This window comes from Myiozetetes cayanensis, unplaced genomic scaffold, assembly GCF_022539395.1.
Source record: "Myiozetetes cayanensis isolate MyiCay16 unplaced genomic scaffold, myiCay2020 scf9, whole genome shotgun sequence".
In the NCBI taxonomy this organism is placed as follows: domain Eukaryota; kingdom Metazoa; phylum Chordata; class Aves; order Passeriformes; family Tyrannidae; genus Myiozetetes; species Myiozetetes cayanensis.
Window position 1 is genome coordinate 27,048,969 of NW_026088185.1, and position 20,600 is coordinate 27,069,568.

Below are 20,600 nucleotides of genomic sequence, written 5' to 3' on the forward strand. Positions count from 1 at the left end.
TAAACATTAGTTTCTAAGCCAAAAGATATCTTAAACATTCCTCTCTGTTTCCCTATTTACAACAGCTTCTAAAACTTAGGTCATCTCATAGCTGACTCATATATTAAAAAGATATCTAGACCTTAAGGTGCATGTTCACGCTCAGGTCTGAGTAATACTGACTTATATCTATAATGTGCCCATTGACTTCATTAAAGCAATTATCTGGCTCTAATAGAAGTGAAGCCCTGACCCCAGAAAATGGCAAATTTTCTATTAATATTACAGGGATCACCATCTCATCCTACAGACATTCCTCTGGACACCTTCACAAGCCCTCCTGTACACCAATGCACCTGCACATTGCCTCAATTCAAGCTCACTCTCACTCAGTGCAGAAATAAAACTAAACAAAAGTAAGCTGAATCAGCACAGTCTGCCACTCAGATCTGCAATACAGGACTGACAGAAGTCACTGCACCACTGATGAAAGTCTATTGCGTAGACAAGACCATGCATCCATTCACATTATGAAAACACAGCTCACCTCAGTAAATAAAACTCAGTCTTGACATGCAAATAACATCCAATTTTCCACTTCCACATTTCCCACAGTCATATTTATTTATTCAAAACCTAAGTGTGTGAATTCTTTCTGAATTATTTCACACCTCTATTCACAGAAGTAGAAATAAGCTCTCTGTAAGCAAAGTAATTTTCTGCCTTATGAGGTAAGTTTTAAGATTCTCAATATGACTTTCGACATTTTGATTGTAGCATCTGCTAGCAAACTCCTAACTTTACATCAGGATTTGCTACATGACTTCCAGTTCAACCTGATGCTGCCTCAACAGATTCTTGTATAATAGCATTCTCCCTCACAGATGTGGTTTAAATTCAGTCTCATAAGGAAATGTTTCCGCCCAGTCTGGGGGAATATAACAGGTGTTCACCACTAAAACTACATTATAGCTTTACTCTGGGGTTTTCCCAGTACCTTATTCACGGGATTAAGCTCAGTGTAGAAAAATATTCTGCTAAAAGAGATCATATCTAAGTTCACTACTTACCGCAGAAACTCTCTGTTCCCAGTCGTGCTTATCATCAGATAGTATCTCTCGGATTTTGTTTATGGATTCCTCAAGATCCCGGCTGGAATAAATCTACAAATCGAAATACAAAGCAGCACCATAATGCAATATTTTCTCCAGAAAATCAGATCTCTTCCCAACGACATTCTTACATCCTTTGCTCCTCAGTGTTTAAACATGATGTAAACTGGCTTTGCATAATGCACAGAGTTTACACTCACTGCCTGCAATCAAAAGCTACAAAATTATCACATCAAATTATCATTATCAAATTAAAGGTTCATCTTTTATTATTTTACTGCAGTTACACAATTTTAAGCAGCATTCCTGCAGCTACTAGTGACTATATTTTCAAGACCTACAAAAAATCACAAGTGGACACGTGCAGTTCAGCTGTCCCAAGCACAAAGCTCTGGTGAAGGAGAGGGGATAGGTGATACATCTCAGCTATCCAGCTAAACCAGCAAACATGCACTGCCCAGTTGTCACACTCACACAGCACCAATCCCCGAGACAAAAGTCACCTTTTGCTTTCAGTTCCCAGAAGGTACAGATTAGATGGAGAGAGGCTCCTGATGATTTAAGTGTTCATTTGACCAGACTGCACTGTGCAGAGTGCACATCCAGTTCCAGCCCCACATCCAGTCCTGTGATACCTCTATCACATCACTTCCATCCCCATTCCCTCCACTTCTGAGGATTTCACAAAAACTACCACCAGATACCACCACTTAAGACTTACCTCCCTTCAACTTCTAACTTGCTTCCCCTCTAAAGAAGATTTGTTAACATCACAATGAATCATAAATTGCTGATGATCAGCATGAGATCCTATATCCATCTTCTGCTTTTTAGTACAGTGTGGCTTAACATGTAATTCTACTTACCTGAACCGTTGGGACATCTTCAAATGCCTTAATGAAGTCTTCTTCATCCACAGCACCTGCTCCCTCTTTGGCTGCTGACACACAAATGAAAAAGCTTTTTCAATCTTCTTATCAACAAGAGAATCAATTAAGAAACCACCAGCTACCAAGGCACTTAATCAGGAGAAAGTTCACTATCCATGTAGCCTCAGAGTGCTGCAGATGTAATGAAAGCAGAGACAGGGAAATTCAATGCCAGGCACCGGCTAGACATTCATGGCATCCTTCAACTCATAGGCACAGAGGGCACATTAGGGGAAGTCATTACAGTAATCACTCAAGAGTTAGGGGACACAGTCTGAAAGATGAAAGGGAATACTTAGTTTAATTATATGGGAGATTTTATTTTAAAGGATTTAATCCCATCTATAATGGATGAAGGTGGAGATCTGACAGGTGCACAAACAGACGAATGATAAGGAAGATAAATAGTCTCTGGAATACTAATCAGATTAGAGACTGTCTGATGTAGGGAACTTTCTCCATTTCTCTAGGCCACATGTAGAATTATAGTCACAGTTTTCTTTCTGTGCCTTCATTACCAGCAATGCCCAAAGGTCTTCTTAGAAGAACACCTACGTGTTAGTCTTAGCTTGCAAGGGCTAAAGTTTAGCATGTAGCTGTAAGCAGCCTGTCTCAGATTAGTTAGAGTTGCAGCTATAAAGGTTTAAAGAACACTGCAACACTGACATGATTTACTCACAGCCCTCAGTGCACAGCCACACACATCCAACCTTTCACAAATGCAAAATACATTATAGGGATTCATCCAACCCGACTTCGGCTGTGGCACAACAGAGAACATACATGTCATGATTTCACAGGGAAAAATTTTTTACTGTATTCTGAGGGCCGGTCTGGAAGCCCTTGCAATAAGCTCAGTATGAACACTATAAATACTTCACATCAATGTCAATTCATACATGCTATTTGCTTACTAGAAGACTTGGAGCCCAGAGGTGCAGACCCAAGTCTGCGGGTAGTCCCCATCCCAACTCTGCGCGAGTTTGCAGGAGCCTTGGAAGATGTAGAGGAGCTGGCTGAGGAAGGTCTGTTCCCATCCACGGAGTCTTCATCATCAAAAATTTTATCTGCCAAAGAAAACCACGCTCAGCTGTATAGGCAGTGAAGCAAAGAACATGCCCATGCTATGGCAAACACGCTGCATGCTCCAGTCTGCTCTGCAAGCCCCCATCTCAGCAGTGTCCTCATCCTAGAAATCCAGTTATTCGGCAAAGATCACCCAGCCACTGAACTCAATCCTTTGCTATTACAGCCACTATGTTATAAATCCTTTCAATGAATGCATTCAGATAAAAAAACCAACCTCCAAATCTACAGCAGAAAGATGCAAGCCACAGATAACACCTGGGGTGTTTACAGTCTGCATCTCTCACGTTGATGCCTCCAACAGCTATTTTGCCATGGACTGTAGCAAAACCAAGACCATGAGCAAATCCAAGTGTGGAGGAGACCAGGCAGCAGAGGCTGCCCTGTGACACCTGCCAACTGCCTGCACCAGACTGAGGATAAACAGGGTAACCCAGGAAAGTTCACATGGCACTATCCATACTGTTAATAGACACAGACCATTAATCACAGACCCATCCAGAGTTATAAATCCCCTTTAACCCTAAATTATCACTAGATATTCTTTACAAGGAAACAGAAGAAGTTAACTCAAATTCATAAAAACATAAATATAAGGTGCATTAAAACTTATAGAACTTTCTGTGTACACACAGCTTCAGCCTCTACCACCAAACACGAACATAAATGAACTTAAAATGAACTACAGTCACTTTGATTCTCACTGAAGGTCACTTCAATTCCAAAGGAGTGCTTATATTGCAGTTTTACACAGATTATGTAATTCACTTGAAAAGCCAGGCTTGGGTTGAAAGGTGACAAAGCATTTGGGCAGCTGATGTAGATGGAACATATAATTATTGAGGCCAGAAAGCCAGCTCAGTCCCCATCACTTAGCTTCTCCACACTAACACTTCATTCAAGATTTGAGACCTGTTTCATGTCTATCCCTCCCCAACAACCCAAGGTACACACCCACTCTCACACGTTTAGGAACATTTCCCTCACAATTTTCACTTGGCAAAATGTCAAGCAGGTGCTTTAATCCATCCCTGCTCAGGAAAGCACCTGGGAACATCTATTAACACATACAGGCTCCTAGTTAGAGACTAATGAGAGCAATTCAATACAGGCTGAGCTTTCTGAAAGTAAAAACTTAACTTAATAACAGTATAGGCATATTAAAGGGGAGGTAAAAAAAAAGAAAGAAAAGCCTGTATTGTTCTCAGCCCAACCACCTTCAGTCTTCCCTGCCCTAAGTGGCATTGGTTTATTCTCATCTGGACACAGGAGCACCATCATAGAGCATCTAAAAACCTAAACACCCTATTTTCAGTATGTCCTCTGCACATGATGCCATAATCCAACCAAAGCACAACACAGAAATGGCAGGTATAAAGAACCATTCAAAAAGTTAAAAGAGGTGGCCAAGGACATCTCTCCCCTTAATTTTGATATTCAAGATGTCTTGAAATACGGGAAAGGGCTTAAAAAAAAAAAAAAGGCAACATCTAAAGCACAGGGGTAACATAATCACAGGTACTTGTACTGTTGTTCAGGCAAAAGTGAACAAGGCAAAAATGAACACATGAAGTTAAAGAAATTTCAGGTCACACAGCCAAGGAGAAGAATATAAGCCATAATTAGGACGTAGGCTCTCTCTTTACACAGTGCCTGAAGGCAGCCATGGAGACCGTGCTACCTCCCTATTGACACCAGTCATGTGCTGACATATGTAATTCAAAAATAATTTGAAAAGAGCTCAGGGAACAATCATGAGAATGATTAAAGGATTAGAAAATATGTTTTTAATTCAATTAAATGAAAATTCACTGCAGGAGTTTGTTTAGCCTAGCCAGATTCTTAATAAGTTGTTTGATTATATTCTGTGTTAACACAACAACTCAAAATTTATTAACACAGTTTTCCAGTGTGATTTATTAATATTGTTTCTCATCTAATAGAAAAATATACAAGGCTACTGCCTGATGGTTAAAAACAAATTAAATTCTCAACTGCCTTTTTCCCCTCTCTTCCCTTTCCCCCCCTCCTCAATTTTTTGCAATGAGGACTAACCCTCTACGAGGTTAGGAGGTGTGTCACCCAGTGAATTCTACCACTGGGTAGGCAGTTCTTAAAAAGCAGAGTTGAATTTAATTTCTCAAAAGACACAGTTTAGTTCAAATAGGAATATTTCAAAAACGTTATTTGGTGAGAGTTGCACCAAGGTCAGAGCAGATCAAAATAGACTTTAAAACGTGTAATCTCTGAAGCCTGTAGGAAGGGGTTTAAGTGATTCAGAGAGACTCACACAAACGTTCAATTCAAAAACTTCTAAGCAAAACTTGTCCCAGTTGCATTTATTTCAAAAGCTCCTCTATAGATACTAAGCAAATTATTATTTGCCACATGTGTATTACTAGCCAAGAGAAAGTCAGTCATATTCACAACAAAAGATACTCTACTAATTCATAATCACTTTCATGGGGTAATAAAATTCTCCACAGCTGCATTTCAGGCTATCTAGATATAGCCTTATGAGTTAACTCACTTCCTCTTCTATCTGCATTTTTAAAGCCTCATCCCTCTGAAAGGAGAAGAGGGTGTGGTTTACTATTTCATATAGTAAATACAAAATAAAAACATCCAGATATTAAAAGCACCACACTCCCATAGCACTTTAGCAATTAAATAAACTACCATTTTCACCTAAAACAGGCTTTTCTGAGCATTAGCAAAAATACAACACTCCAAAAATCCAGCCAGCCCGCCCACAGTTCTGGGGATGTCTGGATTACAATCACACCCTCCTGTTCATTAACTCTACAAACTAAGCATTACATATTTATCAAACCAGACTATCCCTTCAGTAACCCAACAGCATTTTCTCATCTGAGCAGTGCAGAATGACAGCACCACGTTCAGAACTGCACAGTAAGTCTGCCAGTAGCACGTGTGCAGGACAGAAAGAGAAACAAAGAACAGAAAGAAACCTGAACATAGGAGTACAGAGAGGAACAGAAAAATAAGCTACTGTACACTATCGTTAAAAAGCCTTTTTTTTTTTTGCCCATGCATTGATTCCTGCTCATAATAATCACTTCAGCTAGGATCACATTTTTCAGCGTATCTGCAAATGGTAAATTCAGCATGGGTGTAACTCTCAGGGCACCAGCTGAGGTGCACTGAAGCAGAATCAGTGCCTAATTCTAACATTAAATAACCACTCCCATCCCAAGACACCCCCAGTGCTCATTTAAAAGGACCTTATAGTACTCTCTGTCAGAGACAAGCCCTTATAAAAGAGGCCTTTGTCTGCTCGCCACTGCTGCCTCAGAGAAACAGAGAAGACAATCTGCTTTACATTTCTCAATTCCTTTACATTACTTAAGAAAAAAAAATGCTTACAAGTACATATCCTTCTGCAAATAAGCTTCCTCAACATTCCTTCATATTTTCCATAGCGTGCCCAGATGTAAGAGTGCTTCACAGAGCGCCGTGGCTTTCAGTCCAGAACATAATCAATCATTGCCCCTCGTATTCATTAAGCATGCTGTCTTCCCACGTGGATTTAAACAGCCATGGCCTCTGTCCTCTCTCTACAACTGCAGCTCTGCAGGATTCTCATCAACACCCATTTCAGCAAAGGAAACTTCAGTTCGCTTCTAGGAAGGAAATTTCCTTCTAGCGAGGGGAACCTGGGACAAACAATCCAGGATGAAGATGAGCTGAGTCTGCCTGGCTCGGCTGGCTTGCACTAGGATCCAGCCTGACTTTATCCCCTGGGAAGCGCTAACAGGAGCATCTCAACAGCTGTCATCATTTGTCCATGACGAATAAATCTAGTCATTATTCATTTTAAAATGTAACCCCTTCAGGTCTGGGCAAGGTGTAAAATAGTGAGAGGAGGCTGCCCTAGCTCTTCAGGAACCACGGTAAACAAGGGCCAGCATTTCCCCTGCCTGAACCACCAGCCTCGGACCTTTTAAAGGGAAGTAACTGAATCTCAAATTTTCTTTCCAATGAAATGAGATGTTTTCCAGCTTTTAAAAACTTTAGGATATCAGATTCAAATATTTTAGTTATTTGCCTGTAAGCTTTAAGCAAGACAACAACTCTGTAATGATGGCAGACTGGGAAAAGTGTCTGTTTCTAATGAAGATGCCCCACTATGGTCTTCAGATTTGACTTTCTAAGGGACTAAACTTGTCCTGGGCCCACTGTGCTCACTTATCATATGCCCCATCTCCAAGCATCCGTGCAGCTGAAACAGGCAAGATGGATACAGCTTGCAAGTCTCACCTGCATCTCTCTTAGAAGAATCTCCTTTTGGGTGCAGATGAAGGTGGATGGCACCAGGGAAACCTGCCTTACCATTCTCCCCATGGCATCCTGCACCAGGAGCAGACATGCAACTGCTAAAGCTGACCCACATTTCAGCACATCCAAATCCCATACTCAACCTGTACTAGGTGGGCCAAGCCCACCCTCCTGAAGATCTGAGAACTTTCTAAAAGCCAAGAATACACCCTGGCAAACCTACCAATGCCAAAGAAAACAGTGTATGCTCCTCTTTACTACTTTCTCCCAGGCATAACCCCATGTGCATTGGTCCACATTTTTGAGGCAAGACACCCCTCGGACACCTCAGCTCATGCCCTGCCCCCAGGGCAGCGTCTGGCACTCCAGCTCTGTCTCCTGTAGGACATGAGGCACAGTTCACTCCTCTCTGTGGGTGTCCCACCAGCCTCCAAGGGAGACAACTCAGCCAAGGTTACACGCCTCTTCCCACTTGCACACACAAAACCCGTGCACAGCTTAGCTGCAAACCTGTCCAATCCCAGCACAAGTATTGTAGAGGTTTCTCCAGGAAAATGAGTTTATGAATCTGCTAAAGATAAAGGAACATGTGTATGCTCATCAGCAGGATTAAGTGTTTAAAAACAAAGGAGTGGCAGCTACAAGCAGAAGCATGGGCACAGCATGTCAGTAGGGTTTCCCGCTTGGCCATTTCCCACAGTTTCCCAGCTGCTCTCTCCGAGCCCCAGACACAGCCCCTCCTTTCCCACCCTCCACACCAGGGATTGTGTTGAGCCTCTACAATGCCGACCGCTCAGTGACCCTGGTCAGCCCACCCAGTGCCACCCACCAACTCTCTCCCCTCCTGTCTGGGTCTCCCAGGTCTCCCCAGCCACCAGCTCCAGTCCCAATCCACCCCTGCTGCTGCCTTCTGTCACTGTTTGCTGAACTACCTCTTTGTTCTTCACACCTGGCTTTGAAGTGGATTCCTAAAAACCCAACCTCATCGGGAACCCCTTCAAGGGCTCCCCCAAACTGACCAGCCACAGCAGTGACCCTGTCTACAAGGACATGCATATCATCACCAGTACCTTGGCTTCTTTCTCTTATTTCACATATATCACCCTATTTAAACTAGAATATGTATCATTGTGGTGGGAGTGTGTCTTCTGAATAAGGTTTCTGCAATGTAAATCTAGACATTTGTGACCTTAATAAATACAATAAGCAATACATCAGCCACAGGTGAGGTGGTCTTAGAGACCCCAAGACAAGAATGTCATGCCACCTTAGCAAACAAATGCTTTTTGTCTTAATAATCCTTCTAGCACCCATTGCTTTTCTTTAAGCCCAAATGCTTCAGTTTTCCTTCCTTAGCCAGGAATGGGGACACTCATCACCTCGGCTGCTGCCTCATTCTGTCTAATCATGAGCTAATGAACCTAACAGGTTTTCAACTGCTATCACAACGGAAAATAAGAATCCTGAAAGAAGCAAAATTTGGAATTGTCTTCTGCTCCAAATACCTCATACTAATATAGGCAGTTTTCTGATACACATCCTGCTCAGGATACACATCCTGCACAACACCACAGCAACTTCAGAGTACTGATGTCTGCCAAACCTCTGTAAGCAGAAAAACATTCAGGCACTAGAAATAACAAATAAATTACATTTTAAAGTTCCCTTTATCACACTGATATGAGGAAACTGTTGCACACACAGACCTGACCAGATCCAACACCAGATTAGGCAGACATAGTCCGTATATGGAAAGAAAACTCCATCTTCTATCTGAGAGAACATGCAATAGCCCTGGCAACCCTCAAAATCTGCTCTCAAGGACTGGCCTGGTAAGCCAAACAAAATCGTCCTGATTGATTGATGACAAAATGACTGATCTGAAATCATGAAACTCATGCCTGATTTAAATTACTTTTCTGAGGGATACAGCAAAGTTTTTAGAAACTTCTGTTCATGAAACTAACACACCTGGAAATGGGAATTTTTAAGACACAGTGAAACTGTCATTTAGACAGTTTTCAGCCATATGAAAATTTCCATTACCTTTAAGTATATTTAGAGGAGGTACAAATTATACAAAGCTGGCATTCCTACAAGCTTTGTAAAATTAAGTATCAACAGGAGGCAACAAAATCGCTATGATGCTGAGTGAAGGAGTACCAATTCAAACAGCCAAAAGAATTCACTACGGCATCAGAAGCTGAGATAAATCCATAAAAAAAGCCAGGATTTATTAGTTTCACCAATTACTTTAGAACAGTTCATACAGACACCTAAACAAGAATCAAACACCCATGTGCTAGGGGCTGCATAGACACAGCCTTTACCCCATACTGATACAAAAAAATGAAATAATTGAGAGACAGATGCAGACACGTATATAAGGCAAAATAAAAAGGGAGAAGAGATAAGGATCTGCTTTCCTCAAAGTCATCCTTAGAAACACAATATTCCCACAGTGCTTTTTCCAGCCAGGCACTAAGCCTTCCCCTAGAGCGTCAAGAGCATCAGGAAATCCACGATGCTTACCTTGGAAAACCACACCCACCCCAAAAGCACACACATTTACATAAAGTTTCAATTGCAAGAGCAAAACCAGCTTGTCCCTGCCCTGCACTTGCCCCTCTGCTCACCCAGAGGTTCATCACTGGGTCTAGCCGGACACCCAGGCGCCCGTGCACCCCAATGGAGACACGACTATCTCCAAACGCAGCCTTCCACGAACACCCCAGCTGTTTCACAGCCTGTATCACGCTCCACAACAGGGTGTCATTGCTGTGTTTCGCTGCCGCGGCTTTCCCCGCTGACTGTGCTTGAGGGTGCTGTCCCTGTTTTGTTCTGGACCTTTGAAAATACCCTTTAAATTGCACTGCCCCGAGCACAGACATTATCACTCCCTCCTCACAGCGCTCTCATTAGCATAATCTTCACAGATAAAAACACAAAGTGAGTTCCTGAGCCCTAGAGATACCAATCAATGAGAAAGGCTGTTTATGCGGGTTGGATCTTTTAGAGTCAGAACATACTTTTTCCAGAACTTCTACTACTACTGCTTATTTGCAGGACTGGTATAGGTGCAGAAAAGCATTCCAACACAGCCAAACTGCAGATAAAGCACACTGTTTCCCAGTGTGGGCTGCACAGTGCCAGCGTTTAGACTTTGCCTCAACCGTACTGAAGTTTAATTATTTAGGAAAATAATTATATAAAAAAAAGCAAATTCTTCTGCCTTTGTACACAAGACAGAAAAATTCCATTCTGCAGAAGCACAGGAGCTCCCTCAGGCACCATCTCCATGTGCACACGTGGCAGGGATGTGTCAGGCTAAAGAGCAATCAATGAACCTTTCTCCTCCTCACTCCAACCTCCATCTCTGCATTTGCTGGAAACCTTATGGAAACAGCCTGGACTCTGCGTTTGCAGTGAGCAAGTGTTAGGACTCAGGCAGCATCACCCAGCTCCTGATCATCCACATTACACCCATCACCCCATGCCGGGTCTGTGGTCAGCTTTGCACTCTAAAAAATTACATAAATGTGATTAAAAGGCACAGCCATTCAGCAGGAGCAAGAAGGATTTGTTGTTATTTTAAAATGTGATTTTAAAATTTTAAACTGAAACAGAGCTGAGGGACATTCTCAAGGGCATGAAGACTTCAGGGCATTGCCAGAGTCTGGATTAAGCTCCATTCCTGAACATATGGGGGTTTTTTATAGATCACTTTCTCTCCCTCCTACTACAGATGCAAGCAGCATCACAAATGTTTTATTTTTCCAAATTTTTCTTCAAATCTGGATTATGCACATTCAAAAAAGGACATTTGCAAAAGGTTTCAATAAAGTAGAATTAGAAAAACATATTAGAAAAACGTATTAGAAAAAAATGCTTTAATTTAGTTGTTCTTGACAGGCTGCATGAAGCTTAGCCACACCTGCAATTGAGTTCTCTGTATTTCACAGGCTTGGTGCCCAGAACTGCTACAGGAAAACAGCAACCAAGACTAAACCGAGCTCCCAGGGAGACACCTGCTGGCGACAGCTTGGGGTTTATCAGCCAAAACCTGCATGAACAAGCAGATACCTGGGGAAATAGGTGGAATTTTGCCTTACTGGACTGCCTACACCCTATACAGATGAAGATAATTATGAGGTACACCAACAATTTGAAGCCTTTAAATAGCAGATGTTTTTCACCAGTGAAGGGAAGGAGCACAATGTGCAGACAGGGCAGGGGACTCCAGCCCCACAGACCAGGTCCAAATTTCCAGCCATTTGCACCATCTGCTGCCATGACATCATAGGATGAGCCACTTCTCCAGCCTGCACTCCCCAACTGGCATTCCCTGCACAGATCCCTCTGCCTCTTTGGGAATTATGGTTAGTGTAGCTCACCTTGATCCTGACTGTCCCAACACCCTTCAGTGTAAGAAAGGGAAACTGCAGTTTCTATTGTATCACTTATTACTTCTCGAAGGGACGCTCATTCTCTACAAATGCAGCAGACCGAGGTGTAAAGCATTGACAATTAGCAGGCAGAGGTGTACTAGGAAGGAAAGAGCATCCTGACATTTTTAGGACAAAGCACTGTTACAAAAAAGGGCAAAAATGTCTTGCTGCCTCCAGTTACCCAGAGCACGTTTCGGGGAGAGGGCAGAAATGCTGCACATCCCACTTGCAGCCACCACAGAACATCCTGACAAGCCTGCTACTGCACACAAGTCCTGCAGCAGAAAGCTTTCCAGAAATATCTACAAGGAGATAAAAATGCCATGTTGCAGCCTTGTTTCCTTTCTGGACAGGTCTCAGAGGATAGCTGGGTCAGTGCAGTTACGCCAGTAAGATGTGCTGGAGGCACCTGGGAAGCTGCAACACCAGCCCTGTCCTAGTGCCTTCATTTATCTATCTACAATCAGTAACAGGGGCAACATGTTGCCCAGCACCTCATATTTGCCATGAATGACCCTCTTATGAGATGGTGGCACATCCTAAACTTTCCAAGCAGACACCTCTGAGCCAAGAAACAAAACACGTCCAACTATTCCTGAACAAAGAAGGAAAAAACAAGGCTGTCAGCCTACATCTCCTGTACAGCCACCGAAAGCAGGAGCCAGGGCTTCCTTCATCTGTCTGATTAAAGGCTAACGCAAGAACACAGGTACATCTGCAAAAACTGTATGGTGCTATGCACATCACACATCAATGACTCCCACCCAGAATGCCTGGCCTGATGCATAATTAATATACTTTAATTAGATGACCATTTAAAATACTGTAAAATGCTCAGTCGGCAGTAGCCATGGGATAAGAATGTCTCAAACTGCAGGTGGTTGAGACAAAAGAAAAACCACAGAAGAAAAACTAGGGAGCAATGAGCAACAACTCAACAGCCTACACGCCTCTTGAGACAAGATTATCAACTACTACAACAGGCATGACCAGTGTGATGACCAGGAATCTTTACTTTAAATTAATGCTTCATCTTTACAAAGATGCTTGTTACTACAGACTGTGAAGGGACATATACAAGCAAAGTGTACAGCAAGTTCTGTTTATTTAAGAAAAACTCAAAGTTGAATTTTATGATCAAGGCTATGCTTTGTAGCCAGAAGTGGTTACCAAACAGTGGTCTGAGATGCTTCTGAGCTCCTGGGACAATGGCTACTAGGTTAGAGTTGGCTGTATGTTCTCCACAGCATCCACTGCAGCTGTCAGCAAGGGAAAGGGATGGGGAACCTGACTTGGTGCTGATGCTTGTTCTGCAGTATTGAGTAGGACTGACTGACATGAGCACTGCCCTGATGCACTACAGAGCACAAGTTTCTGCCTACACCCAACTAATAAAAGTATGACTTAAGATGATTCTTGCCTTCCTACCACTTCAATTCAGCTCCATGAGAGCAAGCAGAGTCTTTGATAAGCTGCACAGACACAGGATTTTGCAAACTGTGCTTCAGCACCACGACACCAGTGCCTGTGTTTGCAGTCTGCACCAGCGCTCGTAATGTCTACATAAGCACATTCAACTACATCTGGAGCTTAGACCAGCAACCTGCTAGAGCTGGTGAGAAGCCTCTATTCCCTACCCACATCACACTCATTTTGGTAGTTACTGGCACAGGGAAGCAATGGTTTGCCAACAATCAAGCCCACTTGGCTTTTATCCCCAGTGTCTCAAAAGGAAGTAAACATTCCCTTAATTAGTAAAATTCATTCACTAATGAATAGCTAGCATTTCACTTTTCTCAGGATCATTGTGGAAAAAAACTTACTGTATTTATTACGATCACTGAAGATCAGTGACTTCCATGGTAGCTTTGAAAATGTTCCTTTTTTTAAGAAGCAAAAGCAGAAACTAGTAGATAACAGATTATGAAAACATTTTGGACTGTAAAAGCACCCAAACTCAGAGCAGGAAGAAATGTTTTACTTTTAGTGAAAAAATGTTTGTTCAGTAACTTTTAGAATGAATGTTCAATAACAGTAATTTATAATACTACTCTGCACAGACTTGTGTATGATCTAGATAGTACTGGTTCCAGTTTTTTGATACAGTGGAAACAAAGGCAATATTCACATAAGGAGGCTGACTCCAGGCATGCAGAAAAGTCAGAATCAGAGCACATGCCAGAAGATGTATCAGAGTATAGGATTCCCTTTATTTAACCATCATCACACTAGGCTAAATTGTGCTTCTAGCTCTATACACTGGGAGTGGAGGTGAATGCAAGAGCACGCAGAACTTGATCTAACATTTTATTTTTTTAGATGCTAATATCTCAGATTTTCTTCTTCTACGTGGTTTCAAATGAGCACAGAGAGGTTTTAGTGCATCAAGTAAGTGGCCTGTTCAACAGATACTTGAGGACAGTATATGGTTTCCATGTGGTTAACAGAACCTAAAGAATCAAACTGATATTTACTATGGCTTCAAATATAAATGCAGTATGACTGCCTGATCTACAAGTGGAAAGCTCCAATTCTTGAGACATATCAGTTTCTTGGGCTTTCTTCACGCACCCTTCAAAGCCCCAGTTTAAGCAAACCATTGCCTCAAGGAAAAAAATCATGGGAAAAAAGCTCCAAAGCCAAAAATGTGTCACAGTAACACAGCTTATAAAATATTAACAGTCAGCGTGGCTTCTGTTTTCCTGAAGCTTGTTTCCCCCACTCCCCAACGCCTTTAAAAACAAAAGACAGATCTAAGCACCTGCATCCACTTTTCTCTGCATAAACAATCATCATCATTAGGTACAGCAAATAAAGCAAGTCATATTCAGAGGGAGAAAAGGAAATACAAAGGTGGAGTCAAGACGTCGCTGAAACTTTCATTCCTTTTGTCATTAATTACCTCAGACTACTAAATCTGATATTTGTAATTCACAGGCAAAGTGAAACCCTGAGCAAGCAAGGGAACCCTAATGCGCTACAAAGAAGAAACCACCTTTCCCAAAGAGCTTTCAATATAAATAATGCAGTCATAGCATAGTTAAAAATAATTACTGTTTTTCAGACTTTATATATCACAAAAAAATAAGCACAAATATCCTCCTCCTTTTAAAAGAAAAAGAGCAGCTAAAGAAACACAAGCAGTTATGTCCTAATCAGTCTGTTTAGCATAGTCCTGACAACCCATTTTTACTTGGCCTCCATCAGTGGTGCTGTTCACTTTCTCCCCGTGACTCAGCATCCTTTTTCAACCATCCTCAGGCCCCTGCACTGCCAGCTATACAAAACGTCCTGCCATGACTGGAAATTGGACTCAATAATTGACTCTGATACCACAGCTGGTCATCTGACTTCTTTAGTAACCATCCTATTTTCTTCCCATGTATTGTGCACAGTAGAAGATTTCCACAACTGTTACATCCATGAAAGAACGATGAAAGAAATCGGTTTCCCAACATAAAGCTATTTACTGCATCAAATAAATATGTCAGGACCAATTAGGAAATCTGAATTGAAAAATGTGGTGTGACGGACCAGTAAAATCTTGATTCATCTGACGTGAACTTTACCAGGTTCTCTCCTGTATCTCCTATACCACTTGACTCTAAATCCAAGGCCATCTTACCCCCAAGAAGAACTAAACAAAGGGACTAAGGGCAGGCTCATTTTGACCTTAATCCCTTGGTTTAAATCAAAGTTCAGAACTTGGTAAGAGGTGGTGGAAGCTATGAATAAAGATATACAAGCAAGCAAAAGATCTCCTCTGGTTCAAGGGCAAAGTCTGTCAAGTAAAAATGAAGGATGAATTTACCTCAGGACTCAGACACATGATCAAATTATTGCTGCTTAACAAGTTATAAGACACCAGCTGAGCCAAGTAACAGCCCTTGTGCTGCTCTTAGGCTACAGCAAGTGCAAGGTAATACAATTTAACTTAGCCCTAAAGAAAGGAAGTTAAGCCAAGCAGACTTATCCACATTTAGCACAAAGAATACAAACATTAATCACAACCCAGCTAAACATCTCACCCTGCATATAGTCATTAAAGACTTCACAAAACAAATGCTGACCTAAGTGGAATAGGAGACATGAAAAAAACAAAGAGGTTCCCATGCAAAAGCTGGGAACGCTGATTGCAGAAAAAGCCTGGCATAACCATTTTCACCACTACTAGGGAAAGAAAGAAGTCAAAATCTCTCATCTTTCCTTAGCAATGACACCTTCTCACAGGTGACTCTGCCAGCTTAGAGAAGCTGATGTAGAACAAGACTGAGACAACTGAAACACTGCAGGTTTAAATCCTTCCTCATTCACAAAAGTTACTGAAATCACAGTGAGATAACATCAACAGCAAATGCTGGTGTTCATGAAACTAAACACCCCAGACCTGAATGGCCATAAGGAATCTCAAATCCATGCAGATGCAAAGAAAACCTACATGCCAGTCTCACAGGATACCTAAATCCAACTGGCTTCCATCTATATAGATTTCTGGCTTCATGTAGGCACACTTGCCTCTCCATGCAAGACTTGAAGTCAAAACCAAATGAAAACAACACTTCATTAATACAAGGAACCATTTTCTAAACAGCTTGAGATCTCTCCTTTCCCTAAGGCAAGTCTGGCTGGCACAGCAATTCTGTACATCTGTGACCCTGAAAGATCACTGCAATGATAACTCAAACGGACAAATTAGATAGGAGCTTCTTCCTCCTTGCACTGATCTGTCTACCCTGTAGAAAACTACTTCCCTTCCTATATGACATTTACTCTTTATTCCTGAATTGCAAGCTGTAAAGTGTAGCCCGTATGAAGGCTCAGCTCCTAGAGCTGTCCCCTTTTCAGGACGTTGCTCGGGATGTAAACGCAGAAGTCACCAGGAGAACCACAGACTCCATTACACAACTGTGTTTCTGCTTTGTTAAATACTGTGTCAAATTGTAATGAAAATTGTAAAGAAAAGCATAAATATACATGTTAAGATGAACATTTCCTATTTTGGTTATAGGATATACAATTCACCTTAAAGCTTAAACTCATTAACCATAAAACTTACAAGGATTTTTACTGCTTGCCTGAAACACAGACTACCCAACACAGACAAAATGTAGGTAACAGAGCTTAGTATGATACTTGATGAACACAGCCTGAGTTAAAGCACTGGGAGATGGAAATGGGCTCTAGAAAGGGTCCAAACAGAGGTAAAGAGATTAAGTTTCTATAACACACAGGGAAGGTGAGACAGGGAATATAGAAGACAAGACAGAAATGACTGCAAAACACGTAACAGGAGTTCACAAGCTGTGTGCTTTGTGAGCCATCCTGGGAACCGGCACATATGCGCCGCCTTCTTTGTCAGATCAACTCGTATCATGCTTAAAAAGCAAGAGTCAGGCATCCCTTTCAGTCCAGCAATTCAATTAAATACTTCCTAGTGACTGAAGTCATGATTCTTTATTCTCCACTGTTAAGAAGTCACTCAAGTTTGATGTTGAAAGTGAAAAAAATCACTAAAACACTATCATAGTCATGAGATAATTTAAATGTCTAATGCTGCCTCCAACAATGCCTTCTTGGCTGGTATTTTATAAGTTGCTAGACACAAGTTCAAAGCCTAGCATAACTACCTAGGGTGAATCAAGGATGACAAATTTAGACCTTTCTCCTGTTCAGACAAGTTATGGCATGTACTGTAATGCATGAAGATTTTCTGGACAGGCCTCCAAAGCTTTAGGTTCCCCTACTCTCTGGGACTTACAAGGCAGACAAATCAAGATAAAATGGATCCATAATACTGTAGTATCCTACCAGCTAGTGACAGAATAGAGCACGTGAGCAACAAACTGCAAAACCAAGTAGCACAACATTTGAGCATAAATCCTAAGCAGAAGTAAAACTAGAAACTAACAGATTGCTTTAATCCTAAACAGGCTTCTTTCAAGGCTGTTTGGCAAAATAAACTCAATTGGGTTGAAGTCTGAGACACTTTTATCTTGGAAAATCTATAACAGCCTCCCAGGTTGAGATAATGGTCTTCAACTACTTACTGGGCCTTTCTCAGTGCAGTAGCAGTGATGAAATTTTTTCCTGAACTCAGGTTTATCATAAGTGATGACTGGGGAAAAAAAATTTGTTTTTTAAGTTTGCTATGAAGATAATTACCCCAGGGTAAGGATTTGCAGCCATCAGGTCACAGAGATGTGAAAAGAAAGATCTTCGAAGCACCTTGGAAATCAGAGACTGCTGCTTCCTCACGTTTGCATGATTTCCTATAGCCCCATTTTTATTAAGTCTTTATTTTCAGATCATTTTGTTGTCATCTTTCTTCACATTCTTGTACAGGACAAAGACATGACTCAGAGCAGAGAAGCACCATTTCTGTTTCACAAGAGGTAAAACACCCTGCAGGTACTCACTCAAATGCATGATGTTTTGTAATATATCTGTGTACTGCATGAGACAAAAAGCCCAAGTTGAAGGTTATTAAAGGCACTCTGTGTCTCATGCAGTGTAAGGCATCCAGACACACCTAGCATTTACATTCCAGAGCAACAACCAAAGAGAATAACACGTCAAAGTATTAAAATATTTGATTTTGAACACATTTCATTTCAGATACAGGAGCAGCAGGTCAGAGGTACAAGCATTACAAGGATGCACCAAGACTAAGATGGCTTGATTCTGCTTTCTAGCATTAACATTGAAAATTTCATGTGAAAGACCTTTTGATATATGGCTGCTCCTCTTACACCTACCAAAAAGGAGTACATGATTTGGGGAATATTAAAAAAATGGGAGTAAGTTGTTCAAAATTAAATATGTGTTAAAGTGTAAAATCTAACTAGGAAAATAACGGTCCTTCCACACCATTAATTTCACAGTAGCCTTTCAGTCACATGTGAGAAGCTCTACACTCGTGTGTGTTATACAAGTACATATATCTGGCTTTCACAGTGACTCCGAGCTCTGCAAATACATCTGTCCCAAACCAGTTGTAAAAATCGTTTGAGAGCAGAGATTCACTATTTTTTCTATTTAATCATTCACCAAGTAAAAGGATTTTGAGGAGCAAGTAAATTCTTTTAAAATTGTAATACTGCTTAGAATCAACAGCCAGATTCCAGACTCTTATGCATTTGCTTTACATTTTCACAAATCGGAAGCAGGAGTGGCCATGTCAGTGTTATGCTCTGTGTAACTAAGTGTTAATACTCACTTTGACAGGCAGGATTACTATCTGTTGACACACTGAAAAATGCTCACAAACTCCATGACTCAAACGTTATCAGATATGGAAGTGGTAACAGCACAGAGGAGGTGTGAAAGTGGAGGCAGATATGAGCACCGAATTAGCAAGTTTTTATTATTAGCAGCTGTCTCCAGGCACTGCTTAAGACTATCTAAAGAATCAGTATTAAGAACTAACATTAAAAAAAAAAATTTGCATGAACAATTGACTATAAAGATGTGAACTGAAGGAACACAGAAAAGCGTATCAGTAGTAGCATATCAAAAAATGTCAGGAAACTGGGTTGCAAAAGAAAAAGCCGCATAAATCGTTCTCCACCCAATTCAGTAATTTTTAGCAGGCAATACAGGGTGCTGGTACCTTGTTGTTTAACACAAATAACAGGGAGCGCTCCCAGGGCACTGCCATCTGTCAGCAGCTGTCGCTGAGAACTGATCACAGGGAGCAAGGAGCAGTTAGCAGCACCCTGCCTCCAGAAGCAGACAAAATTGAGAAGAAACAGGAATAAAGTGTGGGGGGAAATAATGTCTTATCAAACCCCTAAGCCCAAATTCTATGATCAATGTGTAGGTAAACCTTCAGCATTTCTGGAGAAGGCAAGTAGCAGTTAGAGCTTGAGGGGCTGTTGGATCACTTCATTCCTTTCACAAGCAGGAGTGCTGAAGTCCTCTATACTTGCAGGTAAGACAGAAGCAAGAGACTTCTGCCTAGGGATAATCTTCAGATGTGGCCAACTGCTTTACCAGGTATCAGTTTATTCAGAGAGAAGAAGGTTTGGGGCCTCCCAAAACACGAGAGCAGGATCAGCCTGGTTCATCTGAAGCTCACAGATCAACCACTTACGTCACTTGAGCCACCTGAATTGCTCACCTCCATTACAGAGCACTTAATTTCAAATGGTAAGAATTACTATTTCGCCCCGATTGGAACCGAATGGCTCAGTTATACAACAGCTATTTACTGTTTGTACTGCTGTGGCAGCCTGCAGCAATGAGTGACCAGCAGCATTCCAGTTCATTGGATATAGTGCATATCCTACCAGTTCCCTAGATGTTGGCAAACACTGAATCCATGCTTAGGAGGCACAAGCTAGCCAGGGAAGCAAGCGCTGAGCCATTCACCTGCACATTAACAGTACCCAGGGGGCTTTCAGTCCAGCTAAAGTACGTCAGTTGAGCTAAAAAGATGAAACTACACTCACACTGCCCCTCTGGCGAGGGTCTATTCTTGGCATGATCTATTTTGAAGGGTCTGTGAAGGGATGAGAACAACTCTGTCTCCTGGCACTATGGAGAGAGGAACCCTAAGTCTCTTATGGAATTAAGGCATGTCCTACACATGAACTTCTCCTTACATGTCCCACTCTCATTTAGGTAGCACAGATAACGAGCACGGCTCCTTAACAACAAATGACTGAAAGGTCAGTAAGCATCTTGCTAGAATGAAAAAAGCCATAAATGAATCACAAACTAAAAAAGGGGACAGAACTTAGCAATTT

The 20,600-nt window shown here is 41.6% G+C and overlaps 1 protein-coding gene across 1 annotated transcript in view; it reads right to left on the reverse strand.

Annotated features, from left to right (window-relative positions):
* CLASP1 (cytoplasmic linker associated protein 1) overlaps positions 1-20,600 on the reverse strand; it is a 172,979-nt gene that overhangs the window by 88,756 nt on the left and 63,623 nt on the right. The window contains exons 9-11 of the mRNA XM_050340577.1: positions 2,935-3,087; positions 1,958-2,031; positions 1,050-1,142 (exon numbers count right to left, since the gene is read on the reverse strand). Coding sequence (XP_050196534.1) covers positions 1,050-1,142; positions 1,958-2,031; positions 2,935-3,087 — 320 coding nt within the window. The remainder of the gene's footprint in view (positions 1-1,049; positions 1,143-1,957; positions 2,032-2,934; positions 3,088-20,600) is intronic.